Source organism: Heliangelus exortis, chromosome 1, assembly GCF_036169615.1.
Source record: "Heliangelus exortis chromosome 1, bHelExo1.hap1, whole genome shotgun sequence".
In the NCBI taxonomy this organism is placed as follows: domain Eukaryota; kingdom Metazoa; phylum Chordata; class Aves; order Apodiformes; family Trochilidae; genus Heliangelus; species Heliangelus exortis.
Genome location: NC_092422.1, coordinates 58,971,383 through 58,990,702, shown reverse-complemented (window position 1 = coordinate 58,990,702; position 19,320 = coordinate 58,971,383). Strand labels below are relative to the sequence as shown.

Here is a 19,320-nt window from a genome sequence, read left to right as displayed (position 1 = left end):
GAAGCTGCATTCTGGTTTTGCAGTATGAATCTAACACTGAAACATGTTCACTCTCAGGTTTGTATACACAGATATATTATGTAAAGTCATGTAGACAAACTCCTTGTATATTTGATATGTGATCAGTTCACTCTATCTAGGCAGCATTTAACAAAAGGAAGACTGCCTCTATCTACAGTAATATTTTATACAACTTTTGTTGCTTGGCTGTTCTTTATTGAAGTTTCTCTACAAAAGTCGTGCCTGCGTGTTGGAAAGAATAAAGGAGAAAGCACTGAACTGGTTTAGTTTCTTTTCTTATTGGATTAAACATTTGAAATTTGAATAACTGGCCAGAGGGATGACATTTTTAACTTACATAATGGAAATCAACAAACTGTAAAGATGGACCCTCACAAATTTCTGTCTTAACCTTCCTGGAGGAGGTCAGGTCTTTCTCTGTTGGGCCTGTAATAATTAAGCAAAATACCCCTAGAGGTAAAAAATACTGTACATGCAGAGTAGCTTTTTGGGATAAATTTTCTCAGGACATAACAATCTGCACATCCAGGATAATGGAGTTTCAAACCCACAACACTATCAGCAACTGTCACATTCTGTTCTCCAGCAGAACAGTTTTTCACAGAGCTAAATGTGAGACAGAAACAAATAAAAGGAAGATTCAGAGGCAAAATGAACAAAACCCAAAAGGGTTATCAAAATCTAGAAGCCTTAAAAGTAATTTCTCTACTTTCTCAACTTCATCCCAAACTGTTTATCTCCCACAGAACATTATTTTATAATAAAACATTGAGAACTTGCTATTGAAAAGAAACTTGAGAGCATGTCACAATAGCCATTATCAGTATCTCAAAATCCATCCTAAATTCTTTTCAAATGCATGAAGTAGCCCAAAATTAAAAATGTAATCATGATCCTTTATCTGGCTGTATTAAGAGTTACCAGCAGAAGTTCAGATGATTGACATTCAACTCTTATCTCATCTTACTCATCTGTGCATTTGGGGTTTGTTTTAAAACATTTTATAACCAAGTAATTAACTACAGAGGTACACGGATACGCAATTACAGTAAGTAATTACAGTAAGTGTGGTGGCTTTTGTGATACTGATGCAGCAAAATTACCAGGTGCATCAAAATGTTTTATTAATTTAAAAGATTACCGTTAACATAAGGAAGATGAATGCAGTTATTCCTAGAATGAGGATTTCTTTATTCCCTTTGCTTTCTGCATGCAACTTGCGATAATATGGTCCTATGAGGTAAGTCTTTATAACAAGACACATAAGAAAAACAGCAGCCAGAGAAAAGAGAATTTGGCCAATCAGTATCAGTATTCTCAGTATTTCCTTGAAAATGCTGGAAGAGAAGAACAAACAAAGCGTTTCTTTCAAGTGCCCTCATGTGTCCCAACCAGTTCCCCTTAAGTGAAAAGATCTAATTCCACAGATGTTCAAAATGGAGTGGCTACAGTAATATATTTAGATGCATTAGTAAACAAGATAAATACTAATCTGCTGAGTGCCCAGCAATCCCTCCTATAGCCTAGAGCTTACTTCCACGCTGATTCAAAAAGAATTTTTTTGATTGATCTTTGCAAGGTAAGCAATCAGGCTTAGTAATACTTTCACATAGTCTTTAACAAATCTATGGCTTGAGGAAATAAAGTAACTGAAGAAATTAACTTGTTTTTTACAATAACAAGCCTTCCACTACAAATTTTATGTATTGGACAGGACTAGGGAAGCTAGAACAGAAAAATATCTTCATACAACCTGCCAAGTACAAATATAGTAAAGGAAACTCACAGAACAGAGTGTGTATTTTTCACTGAACTGACATTAACTGCAGTGCTCTCATATTTATATCATCTGCATACTAACTGGAAGGGAGTGGGGAGAAGATACATACAGGAATTTTTTTTCTTTTTACCTGGAATATGTGCTTGCTCCTGCTTGAATAAGTGTAGGCATGACAGCTATAAATAAACCCAGCTGCACATCCTGCATCACCAACATGCCAAGTAGTACACTACTGTAGTCAATGTCCCCTGTACACCAACAAAGCAGACACGGAGACATTCAGCAGAATCAGTGAATGCTTGCAGTGCTCAGAAATCTAGAAATGTCTTAATCAAGCAGAGGCTAAGTACAGCTCTCAATCAGGTGAGGTCATTCAAAACATTCAGTGTTAAAAGAGGACGAACACTTAACAGGCTTAACAGTGGGTTTTGGTTTGTCTTACTTCATACTATTACAAAGACAACTTTTTTCTCTTTTTATTGCAGATACTACAGTAGTCCATATCTAAAATCATACTTACCTTCTTTATCTCCTCGAACACTGCCTGCAAGAAATCTTGACACCAGTGGTGTGCTTGATAAAGATAAACAAGTTGAGATGAAGACACTTTGTGTTGGTCTAATTTGGAGCAAGTGTCCCCATAGTAAACCAAAGGCAATCATCAGAACTGTCATGTAGCAGGGTCCTTGCAAAGATATTTTCCATACCTTGGGAAGAAAGCAAGTTCTTACCATAAAGGCAGATGATGCTTTTAATGCATAAGTTACAATGATTTTCAGTGCAAATAAGCAGTTTAAGATGCATGATTTAATATTATTAGAATTTTAGCTGGTTTATGAAATAACTTTTTTTTTATTAAGACCAAGAGAAACTTGTAACTTTTTGCAGAATTCTGATGGCCAGATTGTGCTAACATACTTGTGGACTCAGTTTCTTAGCCAGTATATGTATCATCATCTCAGCATACAGTACATAACAAACAGATTTTTTTTCTAACAGGACTGGCAAACATTACTGAACACTCCATAATAGCAACTGCATGTCACTGCAGTTAAAATAATGCAGAGATGGATTGCTGTAAGTTGTGTGAGATTTTTCTAGTAATCAAACCTGGATTTTTTACTAAAATGAAGAGAAATAGCAAAGTGTTTTTTCTGAAATGCCAAATAAATAATGCATTCTATTCTTTCCAAAGAGTTAAAGAAGTGAATGTCTTAACTGTCCTTTTAAAAATGTACAAAGTTATACAAGCATATTATAGAGAGAACGTAAATTTCTGAAACAGATCTGATAACCTGAACATTATCAATTGAACTCTGTAATGTAGAGACATTATACAAGAATACCTTTCTTAGTCTTTCAGGAGAAAATTCCAGACCAACAAGAAAAAGAGTGAAGAATACACCAAACTCTCCCAGCGTCTCCACCTGTACAATAGACTTTAAAAAAACAAACAAACAAAAAAAAAAAAAATCAAAAAAAAAATCAGTGCACAGCAGTCTACTTAGAATACAAATTTATGTCCATTTGCAAAACGAATTGTTTCTCATTATGTTTCCCTAGGTAGTTCCCATAGGAAATTCCCTCAGCACCTTTAGGGTTCAAAGGTTTTTCCCCATTACCTGGCTGCTACTGGATAATTTGGTTGGGTAGTGAAGGTCACCCAAAATGATTATGTGTTGACTTATGTAAGTTTGCTTGTTTGTTGAAAATAAATAGGTTAAATTTTATGCATATCCTATTAAACCTCCAAAGTTTGCATTTCAGAAGTTACCTCTCTGTAGTTATTTTATTGGCCTATTGGTATAATAATTCTGCTAGACTGTAGGTGCTATTCTGCTCTCTGACCTATAGACTCCATGCATCTGTCTCTCAAACCAGTACAACTACCAGACTTTCCACTTCAGAGAGAAGGGTGCAACAGCAAGAAAAGTGGTTGCCTTCCTTTCACAAAAGAAAAAAGCTGACTTTTTTTGCTATGTATTCACAGTCCAGAGCAGAAGAGGACAGGGTGATCAAGCACAGAGAAGGGGGGATGGAACATTCCCTGACAGATTAGAATCTGCCTGCCTTTTCTGTTCCTCTGACGTTCAAGTTTTAATGAAATACAGAAGAGACAAAAGGCAGGAGCACAGACAAGAGACCCAGTCAAGATGAACTTTATCCAGATGAATAATGTTTAATCACATCTCTACAAGAAACAGTCAGCCTCACTTCTAAGAAATTGTTCTAAAGAAACCTCCATCTCTGTTGTGTTCACATCACCTTCTTCAGTGTAAGTCTATGAAAATTCATTGTTGAATCTCCAAATGCCAAGCTTAGAAACCAGTTTCTTAGTCTAAGTGGTCAAGTTTTCCAGACCTTCTTGATCCAGAACTTATGTACAACACAAAGGTTATTATTTCATCTCAACTACAGAACATGAAGTTTTTAAAGTGCTGTATTTGTAGCCTTCTCTTCCAATACGAGACTGACAAAACACTAAAACTTCTTTTCATCCCAACTTCCTTTTGAGCCCAACAGTCATCTTTAACAAAATCTCACATCACAGCAAAGGCTGCAAAGACACTACATTCCAAACAGTTATGCAGAGATCAATGTAACAGGCAAATGTAACTTAACCAGACATTACCATGCAACCTTAACACGTGTTCTGTTTTGCCTGCTGGCTAAACAATCTGTTAATGCACACCAGACCACTTATCAAAACATGTGCAATGTTTAGCCAACCACAGCCCACAGCCTCCTCACATTGAGCTAGTAATCAGGGGACACGTGATGGAGCTAAAAAGGTTCAAGAGACTTCAGGAATGTGGGCAGAGGACTGGAAAAGAAGTAGGGGGACTGGGATGGATGAAAGAGCAACATAGGTGCAAAATAACTGTCTAGGAAGCCAAGCTATGCTACTTAGTTTAGGAAGGATATTGAGGTCCTGGAGCAGGTCCAAAGGAGGGCAACCAGGCTGGTGAAGGGACTCGAGCACAGATCCTATGAGGAGAGGCTGAGGGAGCTGGGAGTGTTCAGCCTGGAGAAGAGGAGGCTCAGGGGAGACCTCATCACTCTCTACAACTCCCTGAAAGGAGGGGGTAGCCAGGGGGGGGTTGGTCTCTTTTCCCAGGCAACTCTCAGCAAGACAAGAGGGCACGGTCTCAAGTTGTGCCAGGGGAGGTTTAGGTTGGACATTAGAAAGAATTTCTTTAGGGAGAGGGTGATCAGACATTGGAATGGGCTGCCCAGGGAAGTGGTGGATTCTCCATCCCTGGAGATATTTAAAAAGAGACTGGATGTGGCACTCAGTGCCATGGTCTGGTAACCCCAGCAGTAGTGGATCAAGGGTTGGACTTGATGATCTCTGAGGTCCCTTCCAACCCAGCCAATTCTATGATTCTATGATTAGGGAACTACTTTTTTTAACCACTTCCTCCAGCGCCAACACGTAAGTTTCTGGGTATTTGACGTCTTTTAAATAATTTGTCTATGAAGTTTGATACTTTATGATTAAAGGAAAGAAGGGGAAAAAACCAAAACCAAATAACAAAAAAAATCCCAAAACACCAAACTACAAAACAAATACAAAACCATACCAAATAAAAAGAAAACCCCGCAACACACAACCTTCATCTTTCACTTTGGACAACTATTTCTGTCATGATTATATTGAAGAAAAAACTGAAAACAAAGTCACTCAAAGACATAAAATTTTAAGGCCTTGTTTTGCAAAAGTCCAAGTTTGGGGATTAATTTTTTTTTTTTTTAATTGAAAAAAAACCCCACAATTGAGGTTGGCAATACTATATTCTTTTAAATCTACCTTTAAAAATTTCAACAAAGGAAGTTAATAAAAAAAACAACTTGCATGCTTACCTTGATACTATTTAGTCCAGATGGTCCTAAGAGTACTCCACAAATGATATACCCAAACATGGTTGGCAATCCTATTGTTGTGCACAGCCAGCCACATGGCAAAGACAACATTCCTATTGTCACAATATCCTAAATATTTAAGATTTACAAATGTATTAATATAAAGTACACACAAATTTGTGATTAAAGACCATTAACCTTCAGAAGACAAATAGCACTCCAAAATAAAATGTAGAATACTGTCTGTCAAAAAAAAACACCAAACCCCACAACTTCAGTAAATTAACCAGAAGATTTTGTTGTAGGTATAAGCACCTCAGTTTTGCAGATGACACATGTGAGGTACTGACCTTAAGTAATTGGCAGCTAATTAATTCTGATTAATTTATTAACTACTTTAAATACATTGTAGGAAGTAGACAGTTTCCTGGGAAGCTGTGGGGAATGACAATTTGTACTAAAACAAAATGGTAAAAGAGATACAACTTTTTTGTTTGTTTTTTTTTAAATATTTCCAAGCCAATAATTCTTCATGAAGCACAAACACAATGAAAAACACATCTATTTATTTTCCAGCATCTTTTTTTCATCACAAGACAGGAGCAGAGATAAACTCTCTAGTGACAGCACACAAGTGGCTTGTACCAGTCACAGTAAGAGCTTGCCATGCTGTTTGCAGTCTGAGAGAGAGGACGCTGCCCTAAAGATGCAAAAGGTTAAACAAAAACAAAGAAGATTAATGGGGCATCATGATCAGTCTTGTGAAGACTACACTAGGAGTAGGGAACCCACTGTCCAGATCATCAGTAGACAGAGTAATGATGAATGTTAGGATAAGTTTAGAGTGACAAATGCTGAAACCATATTCAATCCAATCAAGGACTCCGTGCAAGCTGGTAGGAGTAAACTTCAGCAAAATGAGTATCAAGAACATCTCTAAATTTATTACCTTTATGAAATGATGGTCAGCACGAGGAATGGTTGAATCTCTGGGCTTGGTAAGAATATATTGATTGTTCTGGGAATCAATAAGCATACTAAGACCTAAGTCATCCTCTACTTCTCTTTTTGAAGCATTTATTTTGGAGTTGGCTTCATCTTCTTCCACCCTTAAAACAGCTTCAAAGTTTACACCTCTTACCTAGAAGAAAAAGAAAGCAAATAACAAAAAAAAAAAAAAAAAAAAAAGGGTCAGTGAAGGAATAGACTATTAACTGTGCTTGAAATTGATGAGAATTTGCTGATGCTAATTATACTGCAGTTTCTTGTTAGAGAAGTCTTTCAGTATCTTTATGCAAACTTGATGTCCATAAGTGAAAATGCTATTTTGCTTCACATTTTAAAAATGAGAGATTTTTTAAGACCTCTATATCCAAGTTGTCCAGCTAAAAAAAACAAACAAAAAAATAGACAAGGTCTCAAAGCTGTAAAATTCCAGTTCAGTATTTTCAGTTGCATCTAATCTGATTTAAAAAAAAAAAAAAAAAAAAAAAAAAAAAAAGCTTTACCATATTTAGAAGACTTCAGGCTGGATCGATATGTAACATTTTATTCTCTTGAACAAAACCAGTTAGATTATTAAGTGATATTCAGTTCACAAAAATCTGAAATGATGACTGCATTCCAAGTGAAGAAAAAGTCACTAATCAGGAAATTTGAAGGAGAAAGGATAAAAACCATTAAAACCATTTCTATCTAACTCTGTTCTCTTGGCTGCAGCTATGAAACAGAAGACACTAGAATGATTTCATTATGCAGTGTACTTTAAATAACATAGATTTTACCAATTTTCAGAAACAGTTATAGTTCTTCTTTCTTTAAAATTCCATTAAAGAGAGTAGGCTGTTGACATTCCACACTGAGTACAAAACATTCAACTTTTCTGGACTGCTGTATTTTGCTGACAAATTAATTTCTTTAATGAAGAAATTCCTTCACATATGCCATCTGTAAAACAAGATCCTAATTTTTTTTTCTCATTCCCCAGCACATTTCCCCAGTTATAATAAATATTGAATTTTCAATATTTGATATTTAACTGGCATTTTTATAATTTTCTTCCATTCCTTACATTTGTGTGTGTGTACATAATTAAAAACTTTTACTTTAGGAATTGCCTCTTAACCTGTTTTTGTACACCATGCAGTATGATGGGCCTCTAAAGAACTGCTAGTCACTGAGAACCAAAACACAGGGGTTAAAAAAAGGGGGGAACTTGAGACAAATTATGAAGTTTGCAGAATTATTTAGAAGCATAAAATAACTCCTTCAAACATCAGCATTTTTAGCTGTTGGTGTAAGAGGCTGATGGCCATTTTCTATTCATGAATTATGAAAGCTGTCTTAACATCCTTTTTTTCTCTCAAAGCCAATTATTTTATGTACATTTTGCCCTTATTTCCCTAAGCTCCCTACTTACCAGGCTATTTTGCATTCCAGAATGAGGGGTCTGATGCCAGGTCTAAGAGACCAAACCATGTGCTCAGCTGATGGGAGAAAGTAGAGCAGCTGCATGCCACATACATGCAAAAACTATTCTTACAGCACTGGAGCAAGATGAAAAGGCTTCCCCACCATCAACAAGCATGAAGAACTGTTTCTAATCAGAATACACAAGAAGTGCCCAGTCCTACAGTTCTTCTGTCATCTTTGCTCCTGAGCCCCACACCCTCGTATCTACTCCAGAGATCTGAAAACAGAGCTTAGAGTTTATTGTTAAATGCTGGCTCTACATTTTAAATTTACACTGATTTTCACATTGGAATTAATTCACTGCTCAGTGCAGTGTTCCCATCTTGCAGATGACAATTACTTTGTCTAAAAACCAAAACACTAATAAGCCAACATCTGTTATAGTATCTTCTTGGGAATTCAATGTTATGACATCAGCAATCATGTTCAACTAAGCAAAATTATCTTATAAAGCACAACAGCAGTGAAGCATCTGCTTTGAAGCTCTGGAACTCCAAATTCACACAGAGTTTGTTATATGTTCTTTTGCAGTTGGTAGCTTGTGTGTCTGGAACTTAACCAAACTTCTCTGCGTCAAAATTAAAAATGTAACAAAGGTCATAAAAGCAATGCTGTTGGATAAATATATTCCTTATCTAGTGGAGTTCCCAGCCTAGGCCAGAAATAACATTAGAAAAAAAGGGAAGATGTTTATAAGTTTAAGACAATTATATATTAAAAAAATCTGTTGGTTTTGTTTGTTTTTTCCTGTGTAATACATTTATAAATGTATTTATAAATGTGGATATTTAATATTCATACATTGTATGGATATTAAAAATTTTTACTTTTACAAAAGAAAAGGGCAGAACAAGAGTAGACAGCATTGGATCAGATGAGCTTTAAAATACTAATTAATTTGATGACATAATGAGAGAAAACAGTTATTTACATGATTTTCTTCCCTAAAGCAGCAGCTTCTGAAAGTGGTTTGTACATAACAGAATTCAGTGTGTAATAAAATTGTCTTGCAATAAGAGGGCTAGCTCAGATTCTTTTTTTTTTTTTTTTTTTACCTACTACACTTCTCTATTTGATTTTATTTTCATAGAAGCTTTTTTATCTTTATCAGATTACTGATGAGGCTATTAGAGCTTCCTTGTCATAAAGTTCCAGTGTTCTAACTTAAGAGAAAAACATGCTAGATGTTTCCTGCAAAGATGGGTATGCAAACAGTCCTCTGGGTTCCACTTCATGGTGCCTTTTCTTTCACGAATAGCGATGCAAGGAGGAAACCAGAGAGAGGCACTGGAGAAAAAGGCTGTGTTGGCATTTTGCCAACTAGCAGGTGTAGCTGAAGGAATCCCATTTCCTTCTCTCTTTAAAACGCGCGGTTATGCCCCAGCGGAGCAGAAGAGGGCACTCCAGGAGCTCGTCCCTTCCCCGATGCTGAGGCTGGTCGAGCTGGGTTGGGTTCCCTGTTAGGGTACGATTGCTGCGGGCTGGTGTATACAAAGTAAAAAGATGCTGATATTTTCCTTCAGTAGAGTACAATTACAAAAAAACTGTCCTGGCTCTCTGCTACGGAACAACTGCTTTGCCTCCTTTAGTGGCATTTGTGTGCTATGTTCACCTTAAAGGTCAACCTGCAAATCAACAAAAACCTTTCAAAAAGCAAAAGGCAAATAAAATTGCAATCCACACATGCAAAATGGGACCGATTAGGAGAATTGCTCTCTGAGGACAGCCCAAGGGGGCACTAGAATAAACTGATGCACTCCCAGCTCCAAATACACACAGCCTTACCTGAGGGACACTGCCCAGCACAGAAACAATGAACAGTGCAAATAGGCCAAGGTACAAAAAGCAGAGAAAGTCAGAAGCAAGCAAGACCACAAACATATTCCATGTCCTTACCTGGAACAATGTATCTTTTCTCAGACTGTGAAAACAAACTGCAAGGATTCTTGTTCTCCCTTAACTTTCCCAACAGAATACAAGAGAAAAAGGGGGAGACTGTGCTTAACATGGTAACTCCAGACGCTGAAAAGTCTACCATAGTTCCCACCACCACTGCTGAGATGTCCTAACTCTTAAGGACTGTTTCAATCAGATGGACTATACTTGCCACTGTCAAAGTGGCAGCTGTTGAGAGGACTTTAAAATCAAAAACACAGGAATAACCAGCAAAAAGGAGTAATTATTCCTGTTTGCTCACTCCTAGAAAAAAATCGTTCTACCAACAAATACTTTCTTCTGTTGAAAGCAGAGCAAAATGAAATGTAGAGACAAAAGTTTTTTGTGTTGTTTTTTTTTAAGTCACAAAAATCCTTATTATTTAACAAAAGAGAAATGCCCCTACAGTGCAAGTATCAGCTAAAAAAATGCACACCAATGAAAAGACAGTCTGAAACATCGCTTAATCACTTACAGATTTGTTGTCATCAAAGGCATGCTCTTCTATTTCCTCTTCCAATCTATCAGCTGCCTTCCTGACATCCTCTAGAATTTCATCAAGCATTGACAGGCTTTTGTTCTGATGCTGCATGTTCTTAAGGGCTTCTACCTGATGCTTTTCTGCTGCTAATAGTTCGACGTACTCCATTTCTTCCTGTTGAATTTTACAACACACATGAAGTGCTGCTTAGGCTTTTGAGCAGAAAAACATTTGACATAAATGTACATTTCTTTTGACACAAAGCATGTTACAAGTGAAATTGAGAAAAAAACCAAAACATAGACCTTATAATGGCAAATGAAGATTGCTTTCCCTTTGTCAATTTTCACTGGGTGAAGTGGACAAGTAAAACAACAAACAAAATATCCACCCACCAAATGCCTTTTCTAATTCATTAAACAGCAGAACTGCTCCAGGGTTATCATCCAGAAAATACAAGAAAGGAATCAATTTGAGGAACTCTAGGAAACATTTCAGAGCCTAGTAAAGGTTAGAGCTTAGTGCTTTAGCAGGGAAGCATAATAAAACTTGAGAGCATAGTTTTACTAGCTACAACAAACAAACAAATTGGAAGAAAAACACAATGAATCTTAATTTTATAAAGCATTTTATAAACATGGGAAGAGATTTGTTTATGGTTTTCAAAATTATAACAACTGTGGAAACAACTACAAAACAATAAAATAAAAAAAGCAGTGGGGAGAGAGTACAGATGAACAGTCAAGCACTCTAGTTGAGTTTCCAGCTGTTTATGCTTCCCAATAAGCATTTTCCTATCAGAAGTAAAATACTTGACTTTGTCAATCTTTTCAGAGTGGGCCCCTTGTGAACTTGTGCTAATGACTTCTGAAATCCATTTCTAGGCTTCAGGAAGTAAGAAAGTAAAAAATGCTGATGCGATACAGTGTGAGAATATTAGTAGGATATTCTTACTAGTAGAATATTCCTACTATTCTAGTAGGATATATTCCTGATAAAGTTATGATGTTTCAGGTTCAAAAAAGAGAAATAAAAGTTTTATTTACTGGCCAAGAACCAGATTTGACACTGTGCCTTTGGCTGCTAATATGGTAACCAAATATAATACTTAATGCATTGACAAAGTATAATTGAAGGGTTGTTGTTTGTGGGTTTTTTGGTTGTTTCGTTGGATTTAAAAAAAAAAAAAAAAAGGATAAAAATAATCTTCACTTTACATGCCTCCATTCTTTAAATATGTGCTGGCTGAGAAAAACTAGGGATGAGGACATGTAAGCAATGGCAGGCTTCTTCCTTTCAGTTAGGTTCAGGATGCTGAGAATTAGTGCGGCCAGTAGGTCGAGGGAGGTCACCCTTCCCCTGTGTTCTGCCCTAATGAGGCCCCATCTGGAATATTGCATCCAGTTCTGGGCTCCCCAGTTCAAGAGAGACAGGGAACTGCTGGAGAGAGTCCAGTGGAGGGGAACGAAGATGAGTGGGGGATTGAAGTATCTTTTTTATGAGGAAAGGCTGAGAGAGCTGGGACTGTTCAGTGTGGAAAGGAGAAGACCCAGAGGAGACCTTCACCAATGAGCAAATATCTAAGGGTGAACGTAAGGAGGATGGAGCCAGGCTCTCTCTTTTCAGTAGTGCCCAGTGACAGGCCAAGGGAGAATGGGCACAAGCTGGAACACAGGATGTGTAAATTGAACATGGGAAGAAGCTTCTTTAGTGTGAGGCTGGCAAAGCACTGGAACAGGCTGCCCAGAGAGGAGGAGTCACCTTCTCTGGAACCATTCAAAACCCGTCTGGATGCAATCATGTGTAATGTGCTCCAGGCAATCCTGCTCTAGCAGGGGGGGGTGGACTAGAGGATCTGTAGAGGTCCCTTCCAGATCCAATGATTCTTTGATTCTGTAAATATTTAGGTGAGAGAGACCCTTTTAAAAGAGCCAATATTATTACCAAGGGAAACATGAGACTGGGCAAAAAATAGAAGCATTATCTTGGTCAGATTGAATTCCCACAAAACACAAGTCTCAGTCTCCATTTTAGATGCCTTGCCATGCCCAATTAGAAATCAGACAGACCTTTAGGTTGCATGTTTTGTCTGCTTACCCCACACAGGTATCTTAGGTAACCTGGGCATCTAAAATGGTCCTAAACTCCTATGTTTATCCTAACAACTGGAGTGCCCTCTCCTCCACAAACATTTTCAGATGAACATTTTTCTGCTTGAAACCTGCAAGAACATGCATATAATTCAATTAATTCTTCAATGCCAAGACAAAAGTATGTTCAGTACAACCTGTAACTGTAGCTTAACCCCTTTAAAATACTGACAGCCAGATAAATACTCCTGGTTGTGATGAAACCACAGAGCTGCAGGCTCTTGACTCTTGGTGTTTAGAATTACCATAGTTACGCCAGCATGATGAAAATTACCCAATTCCCAAAATAACACAGGGCTGGGAAAAATGTAACTATTAATGTGTTTGGCTCTATGACAGCTGCTTGAGTTCTTATGCAACAGATAGGCAAGAGCCACAGTCACTCCCATACAACCTCAAGGAAAAACTTTTCCTATCTTTTGTTCTCCGCCATTAGACACTGCTTGAAAGATGTAAAAAAAAGTCCCCTGTATGAGTTGCAGAATTTTTCCTCATTTGGCAACAATTTAGAATGGAATTGGTAAGGGTTACCTCCTTTCCCCTCAAAAATGGAGCAGGTGATGGAGGGAGCTGATCAGTCCTTTCCGAGACTGACTGGATGAACCGTTATGAGGTAAACTTCAGGAAAAAAGTAAGGCTTTAATTGGCAAGAAGTTAACTTTCTCTGAACAGCAAGGTAGAAGAGCTTTGAAAAATCTGAGCTTAACTGTAAGCTTCTTTAACTAACGAAGACTGAAATTTTTGTAGTGTCACCTCTGTCTTCACCTGCAGACCAGTGTCATGGCAGCTGAGTGGGAGAGCCAGAGAACGGTGTCAAAAAAAGGACAACCTACCTCAAAGAGCCTGCTACATTTTAAGCAAAAGTGCATCACAGTACAAACACTGCAGCTCAGGCTGGGATTGGAGACATCTGATCACAAGGTGCATACCAAACACTCTTTTAAGCAAAGTAACACAGATCGTGGTTGTGCACTAAATGGGAGACTGGAACACCCAGAAACACATAAGCTAAATGAAGTAAGGTTAAGCAAGACTTGGTGGCAAAGCTGTTTATGAAAGCAGTGCTGCTCTTGCTCTCTTCTGTTCAATCAGGGATGAAATAGGCACATTTAGAAAAGGAAGCATCTTTGTACTACTTGCAAGTTATTTCTTCTGTCAATATCTGAGTAGTAGGCACCCAAGAAATCAGAAGCTGATAAAAAGTAGGTGAAATTTTGGTGCTTTTTCCTGACCCTCCTACACAAATTCCTGAAGCAAATAAAGTCAGAAGCTTCAGTGCCTCTTCCTTCCTCCCCTCCAACCACAAATGATTCCACTATACCTTTTCCCAGCAGCAGAATCAGCAAGAAATGCAACAAAAATGCATATATCCCAACACTAAAGACTTCCAAATACTTCAGCTCAACAGAAATCAAATGAAGAGTCCAGCACCCTCTACAGTCTTTTGTGTTTTCCAATCACTGTTTAAAAAATGGAAAGGAGGTCTTATGAGTACACCAAAAAAGTAATCACTACAGTAAAATGAAACTGGAACACAACTGGACCTAATGTATCTCTTCTGAAGTAAGAAAAAGTAAAAAAAAAAAATTAACCTACGTAATTTCAATCTTTTTGGCATGCATTTCCCCACTGTTCTTTGTCCCACTTTATGTAACAATTGTAAGGTTAGAACAAGTATTCTGCTTAAATAATCACACAAATGACATAAGAATGAAGGCTGTAAGTGTAAGTAAATAACTTGATATGATAATGAACAAAAAAAAAAAGCCTACACAATCCACCTCTTCAGAAGAGAAGTTTTGACAGAACACACTTCTAAAACACTATGCACCCAGCCAGGCCTCCTTTTAGGAGAAAAACAAAGAAACACTGCTCTCAGGTCCAAGGACATATTACTTCAGCATTTTACAGTAAGATTTAGTTTTAGTAAGATTAGGACTTTACATTGCAAAGAACTAGGTAAAAGAGAAAAGATTCTGGAAAGCTTTACTACTGGTATTTTTGAGAGGTGAAAAAAAATCAAATAACTCTCATAACAATTTCTACCATTTCTATGCATCAGAGACTGGCACTACCAAAGTGCCAATACCAAAGTCATATTGAGAACTTCATTGGAACACACCTAGATCCAAGCTACTCCTTATCCAAACTCATAATTCAGTCTTTCACTGCACAGACCACTCCAGCCTCCCAACTCTGCATCCTAACTCTATTTCCACCACCCCTTCTTTCCTCAGTTCACTGCACACTTTTCTTCCACACAATCTCTTGCCATTTTCACCTGGTAAGATCTGGACATTTCTCACACAGACATCCCCTAGAGTCTCCCAGCTCAGATGCTATATACCAGCTACATTTTTTTCCCCTTCCCTTGCTTCCTTGCACAAGGGCAGCCTCTTCTATTAGAAGACAGAAAACGAAGAAAATTCTTAATATATTCCTCAAGTGGTTGAGGTGCAGAGCAAGGAAAAGAGCAATTTAAATACCAAAGCAATTGAATAACATTTTCTTTCAAAAGGACTTTCAGTACACAGTCTGAGCACTACCAGTAGTAGTCTAGTAGACAGTGGCAGATTGTGCACAACCTAACAGGTCTGCATTGACAGGGGAATTCAGATTTTCTATGAAGTACTTGTGCTCAACAGTTACTCACCTGTGTGCTCTTCTTGGTAAAGTTATCTCAGTCAGCTCCTCCTAGGAAATACTGCTTTTCAAACAAAATCTGAACTTCTTACACTAGGACTGATATACTGAGATTAAAAATCTAGCCATCTCATGTTCTGGGTGGTTATTTTACCCACATCTATACCAATATGGGAATAACAGGCAAGAAGTAATTCTGTTCAAATTGTAGATTTTGGTTACGCAATTCTTGGTTGAAATAGAAAAAACAGTATTTTGCCAATTTATGACATTACTCCACTCTGATAATCCCCCTGGTTTATCTAATGCAACCATGCTATGTGTGATGACACACTTCTTGTATTCTTTTCCCTTTAACATACTACTTGTTGTAGGTCTCACAATTATGCTTAGCTTTGCTTTGAAATAAGACCTAGTGACTTCTACTAAGTTTTAAGCTCCACATCAGAAGTACTTTTAATTTTACCGATGAGAACAAATAATTCAAAATCCATTTTAAACAGTAGAACATTCAAGTTTCATGTAGAATCACTTTTTTATTAAAAGACTGAAACTAGGCCACAATAAAATGAAATTCACAAATAAAATATTAATATTCTAGTAATAAACTTGGAGGAACTAACCTTAATTGCAGCTTCTCTCAAGGCTTCCAGTCTCTGTCTACTGCTTTCTTTCATATTTACAACATCTTTGTAATCACCTTGTAGAGCTCTTTGGAGGCCATGGATTGCTTGAAAGACAGAGTTTTCACTTTCATTTAGCTCCTTTTGGAAAATTTCAAAGGTGTGCACCTGAAAAAGTTTCTCTTCATCTGACAGCCCTGCATCCTTCTCAACTGCTCTTATAGCATTTTTCAGTTTGTTGAGAACAACGTTCTTTTGGCGAAGAAGACCAGAGAGTTTTCTGCAGCTTTCCAGCACCCACTGCTTTCTCTGAGCAATCCCAGCTCCTTTCCCACGGTGCAGCTTTATTGCATGCTTTACTACATCTTCATGTTCTGCAGGATTTGCTAACTGGACACAAGGCAGTGAAACCAACGTCCACAGGGAAAGAAATCCAGTTGCCTTCATTCTTTACCTCTTATTGCTGTTGGGAGAACCTGACGATGCACAACCTCTCAAAGCTTTCTGCTACATGGTTTCTGCATCTTCAGTGCTGCAAGATAGTACCAACCAGTTAACAAACGTGATGATGTCAGGCCATTTAGGTCAAAGAAAACAAACCTAAGACTGCATCCCACACTATCATCTTTTAACAGAATGTATCTGGTCTCCTTCAAGTCAAGAGTTACCAGAACCAAGAAACAGCCCAAGGTTGTCAATAGATTGTTTTCCTCTTGACTGTTTTCTAGAGATTAAAAATAGTAAACAGAAAGCTTAGTTATATCGTACCTGCACTGCTTCTTAGGCTAGAAAAAAGCCATAAAAAACATTAATTGATGATGCCACTTCAACCTAACACCAGAACTCATCCTTCTAATTGATCAAGGGTTGTGGATCAAGGGTTGGACTTGATGATCTCTGAGGTCCCTTCCAACCCAGCCAATTCTATGATTCTGTGATCAGTAAACATCTCATATTTTTCCCAAACCTATCTTTAAAAAAAATCACTTCATAATTATTTGGTATTTATATAGCCTCGGATGCATTAGGACACTCAACTATACAAAACAAAAGGGAAGAAAAAGCTTGACTGAAACAGATTACGTTATAAATCAGATTTGTGAAGGAAACATTGCTGCAGTAAAGAAATAGCAAAACTTCCTTGATTTCTGAGCACCACTAGTTTAGATCAAAGTTTAGATCCTGTGTAAGACTGCACGGTCTTGAAACATTTTACCTCAAAGCTAATTATTGATCCTCAAGATTTTAAAGTAGCTATAAGAACACTAAAAGCAAAATCAATTAATAGGTTCATTTCCCAGAAGCTACTTGAAGACATATATTTAAACTGCTATGTTTGCTTTTAACACCAAGCAGGATAGAATTTCAGAACCAAAAACCAATTTCCTTCCCTCAGATCTAACAGAAAAACACTGACCTTATCCTATAAAGTCCCATTTTCTTTAAAAAAAAAAACCAAACAGAAAAACCCCTATACCACAAAGCTATACATATTGATGCATAAATATATGAAAAAACATACATTCATCACTGAAGCATGGCATTCTAAATATGCACAACACTGTATGTTAGATCATCAATAGAGATCATCAAAACATTTAAATAACTGAAAGTGCAATTAAAGCAGCAAAACCATGTATATACATCACTCTACTTTCAATAAAATAATAAAGTAGAAATATTTTAGAACTTTGCTCAAGCTACAGGGTTTACCCTTTTAAGAGATCAGAAAAAAAAAAAAGCAGTCCCCACCCCCTGGCAAAGTTCAAGAGTAATATTTAAGGAAATATTTCTTCATGTTTACAAAGTAATACTCTCCTGTTCAACACTTTTGGAGGACAGATTTTGCTGAATATATTACAACCTATTCCTGCAAGAAAAAGGGAGAGGAAAACACCTAACGTATATTCAAGCTTCTGTTTATGAGGAGGTAAATAAAACATTCTGCTGCACATCTTACGTGGTATGTCCCACCACATAACTAAATTCTGAGTGGAGATTCAATCTAATAAGTTTGCCCATTTTTGCCCTGTGTAAATTTACCAGCATGGTTCAGCCCTAGTATGGCTTTGTTTTAGTAAAAGTGCTTTTTACTCAGCTAACAGAAACTATTTAGAAAAGCAGCACCCGGGGCAGCGCTCAAAATCTCTTCAGGGAATAATGACGTCACCCCTTAAAATTTATGAGTTCTGCGTGCAAATAAAGAGGTAACAAAAAAAAAACCCTTCTCACTCCTCTCCGTGCACCAGCGATGACCAAAATTTTAGAGCAGACCCTTGTCGCCTGGAGTCCTTTTTCAGCACTTTGTTTCCGATGCCTTGCGGCTCGTCTTCCCCAACACGCTGCGCAGCGCCGGATCTCATCGGGCTGACACTACACTCTGCCTCCACTCCAAGCCCTCATCCTCTCTTCCAAAAACCCTTAGGGCTCCTTCCACACCTAACAGTTTACCCCGCCCTACTCCATCCCATTTTCTCCATCCAAGCTCCTTCAGGGCAGGGGAAGGGGCTGCCGCTGTGACACCCCCCCCCCCGGGGTACCTCTGCCCCCCGAGCACCCACCTGAGAACGACGACCCCGGAGGGCAGCTCCAGCCGCCGCCGCCTCTTTACGGGCCGGCTTCCGGTACCGGTGCCTGGCGGTACCTCTCTCCCTGAGGAAGGCCGAGGGGCTGGAGGAGAAGGGAATGCCATCAGGAGAGCGCCGGCTGCGACCGGCACCTTTCCGGCGCCTGATGGCGGCAGAGAGAGGGAGGAAGGGAGAGAGGCGGCTGCCCCACAGCCCGACCCTCCCGGTAACGGGACTCAACTTTGGGGCCCCGCAGCAGTAATACCAAACACGCTCCCGTCTCCCCGCAGTACCCACACTGCCTCTTCGCAGCCCCCGCCCGCAATCGCCCAGCGCCTACCGTAGGGCCCGGCCGCTGAGGGGAAGGAGACGGAGACACCGGGCGGCTCCGGGCGCTGTTTCCTCTCCCCGCCCCGCTCACCTGAGGAAAGGAGGCGGGGAGGAAAGGAGGGAGGGAGGCCGACAGCAGCCAGGGGAGCGCGGGAAGAACGAGATAGAAACGCGCAGAGCAGAGAGGTGAAAGGGAGGCGGCGACCGCTGAGTGCAGGCACCGAGGAGCTCGGCCCTTGCCTCCCCCCGCTCCGCCGGTCACTCCCGGCCGCTGCGGTACCTTTAAGCGCAGGGTCAGACGGGACCTGTAGTCCCAGCGCCTCCGCACGGCATGTTAGGGGAAACCCAACAGTGTCTCCCCCCGAAGCCCCCGCACATTGCCCTCCCCGCACACCCCTTCCCCCACGTCCCGCTCGCTCTCCGGTGCGGGAAAGGCCGCGGGCTGTAGCCGCCG

At 39.0% G+C, this 19,320-nt stretch overlaps 1 protein-coding gene across 4 annotated transcripts in view; it reads right to left on the bottom strand.

Moving 5' to 3' along the window:
• TMCO3 (transmembrane and coiled-coil domains 3) overlaps positions 1-19,229 on the bottom strand; it is a 35,081-nt gene extending 15,852 nt beyond the window's left edge. For 2 of the 4 annotated variants that reach the window (XR_011725876.1, XR_011725877.1), the window contains exons 1-9: positions 18,531-19,227; positions 15,970-16,501; positions 10,548-10,727; positions 6,615-6,806; positions 5,666-5,794; positions 3,148-3,240; positions 2,322-2,508; positions 1,932-2,049; positions 1,163-1,358 (exon numbers count right to left, since the gene is read on the bottom strand). Coding sequence is in view for 2 of the 4 variants with exons in the window: in XM_071744019.1 (XP_071600120.1) it covers positions 1,163-1,358; positions 1,932-2,049; positions 2,322-2,508; positions 3,148-3,240; positions 5,666-5,794; positions 6,615-6,806; positions 10,548-10,727; positions 15,970-16,416 (1,542 nt within the window). In the remaining 2 variants the exon portion in view is untranslated. Of the gene's footprint in view, positions 1-1,162; positions 1,359-1,931; positions 2,050-2,321; positions 2,509-3,147; positions 3,241-5,665; positions 5,795-6,614; positions 6,807-10,547; positions 10,728-15,969; positions 16,502-18,530 lie in introns of all 4 variants that reach the window. The other 2 variants (XM_071744019.1, XM_071744009.1) reach the window with 2 other exon arrangements.
• Between the last annotated feature and the right edge of the window lie 91 nt (positions 19,230-19,320).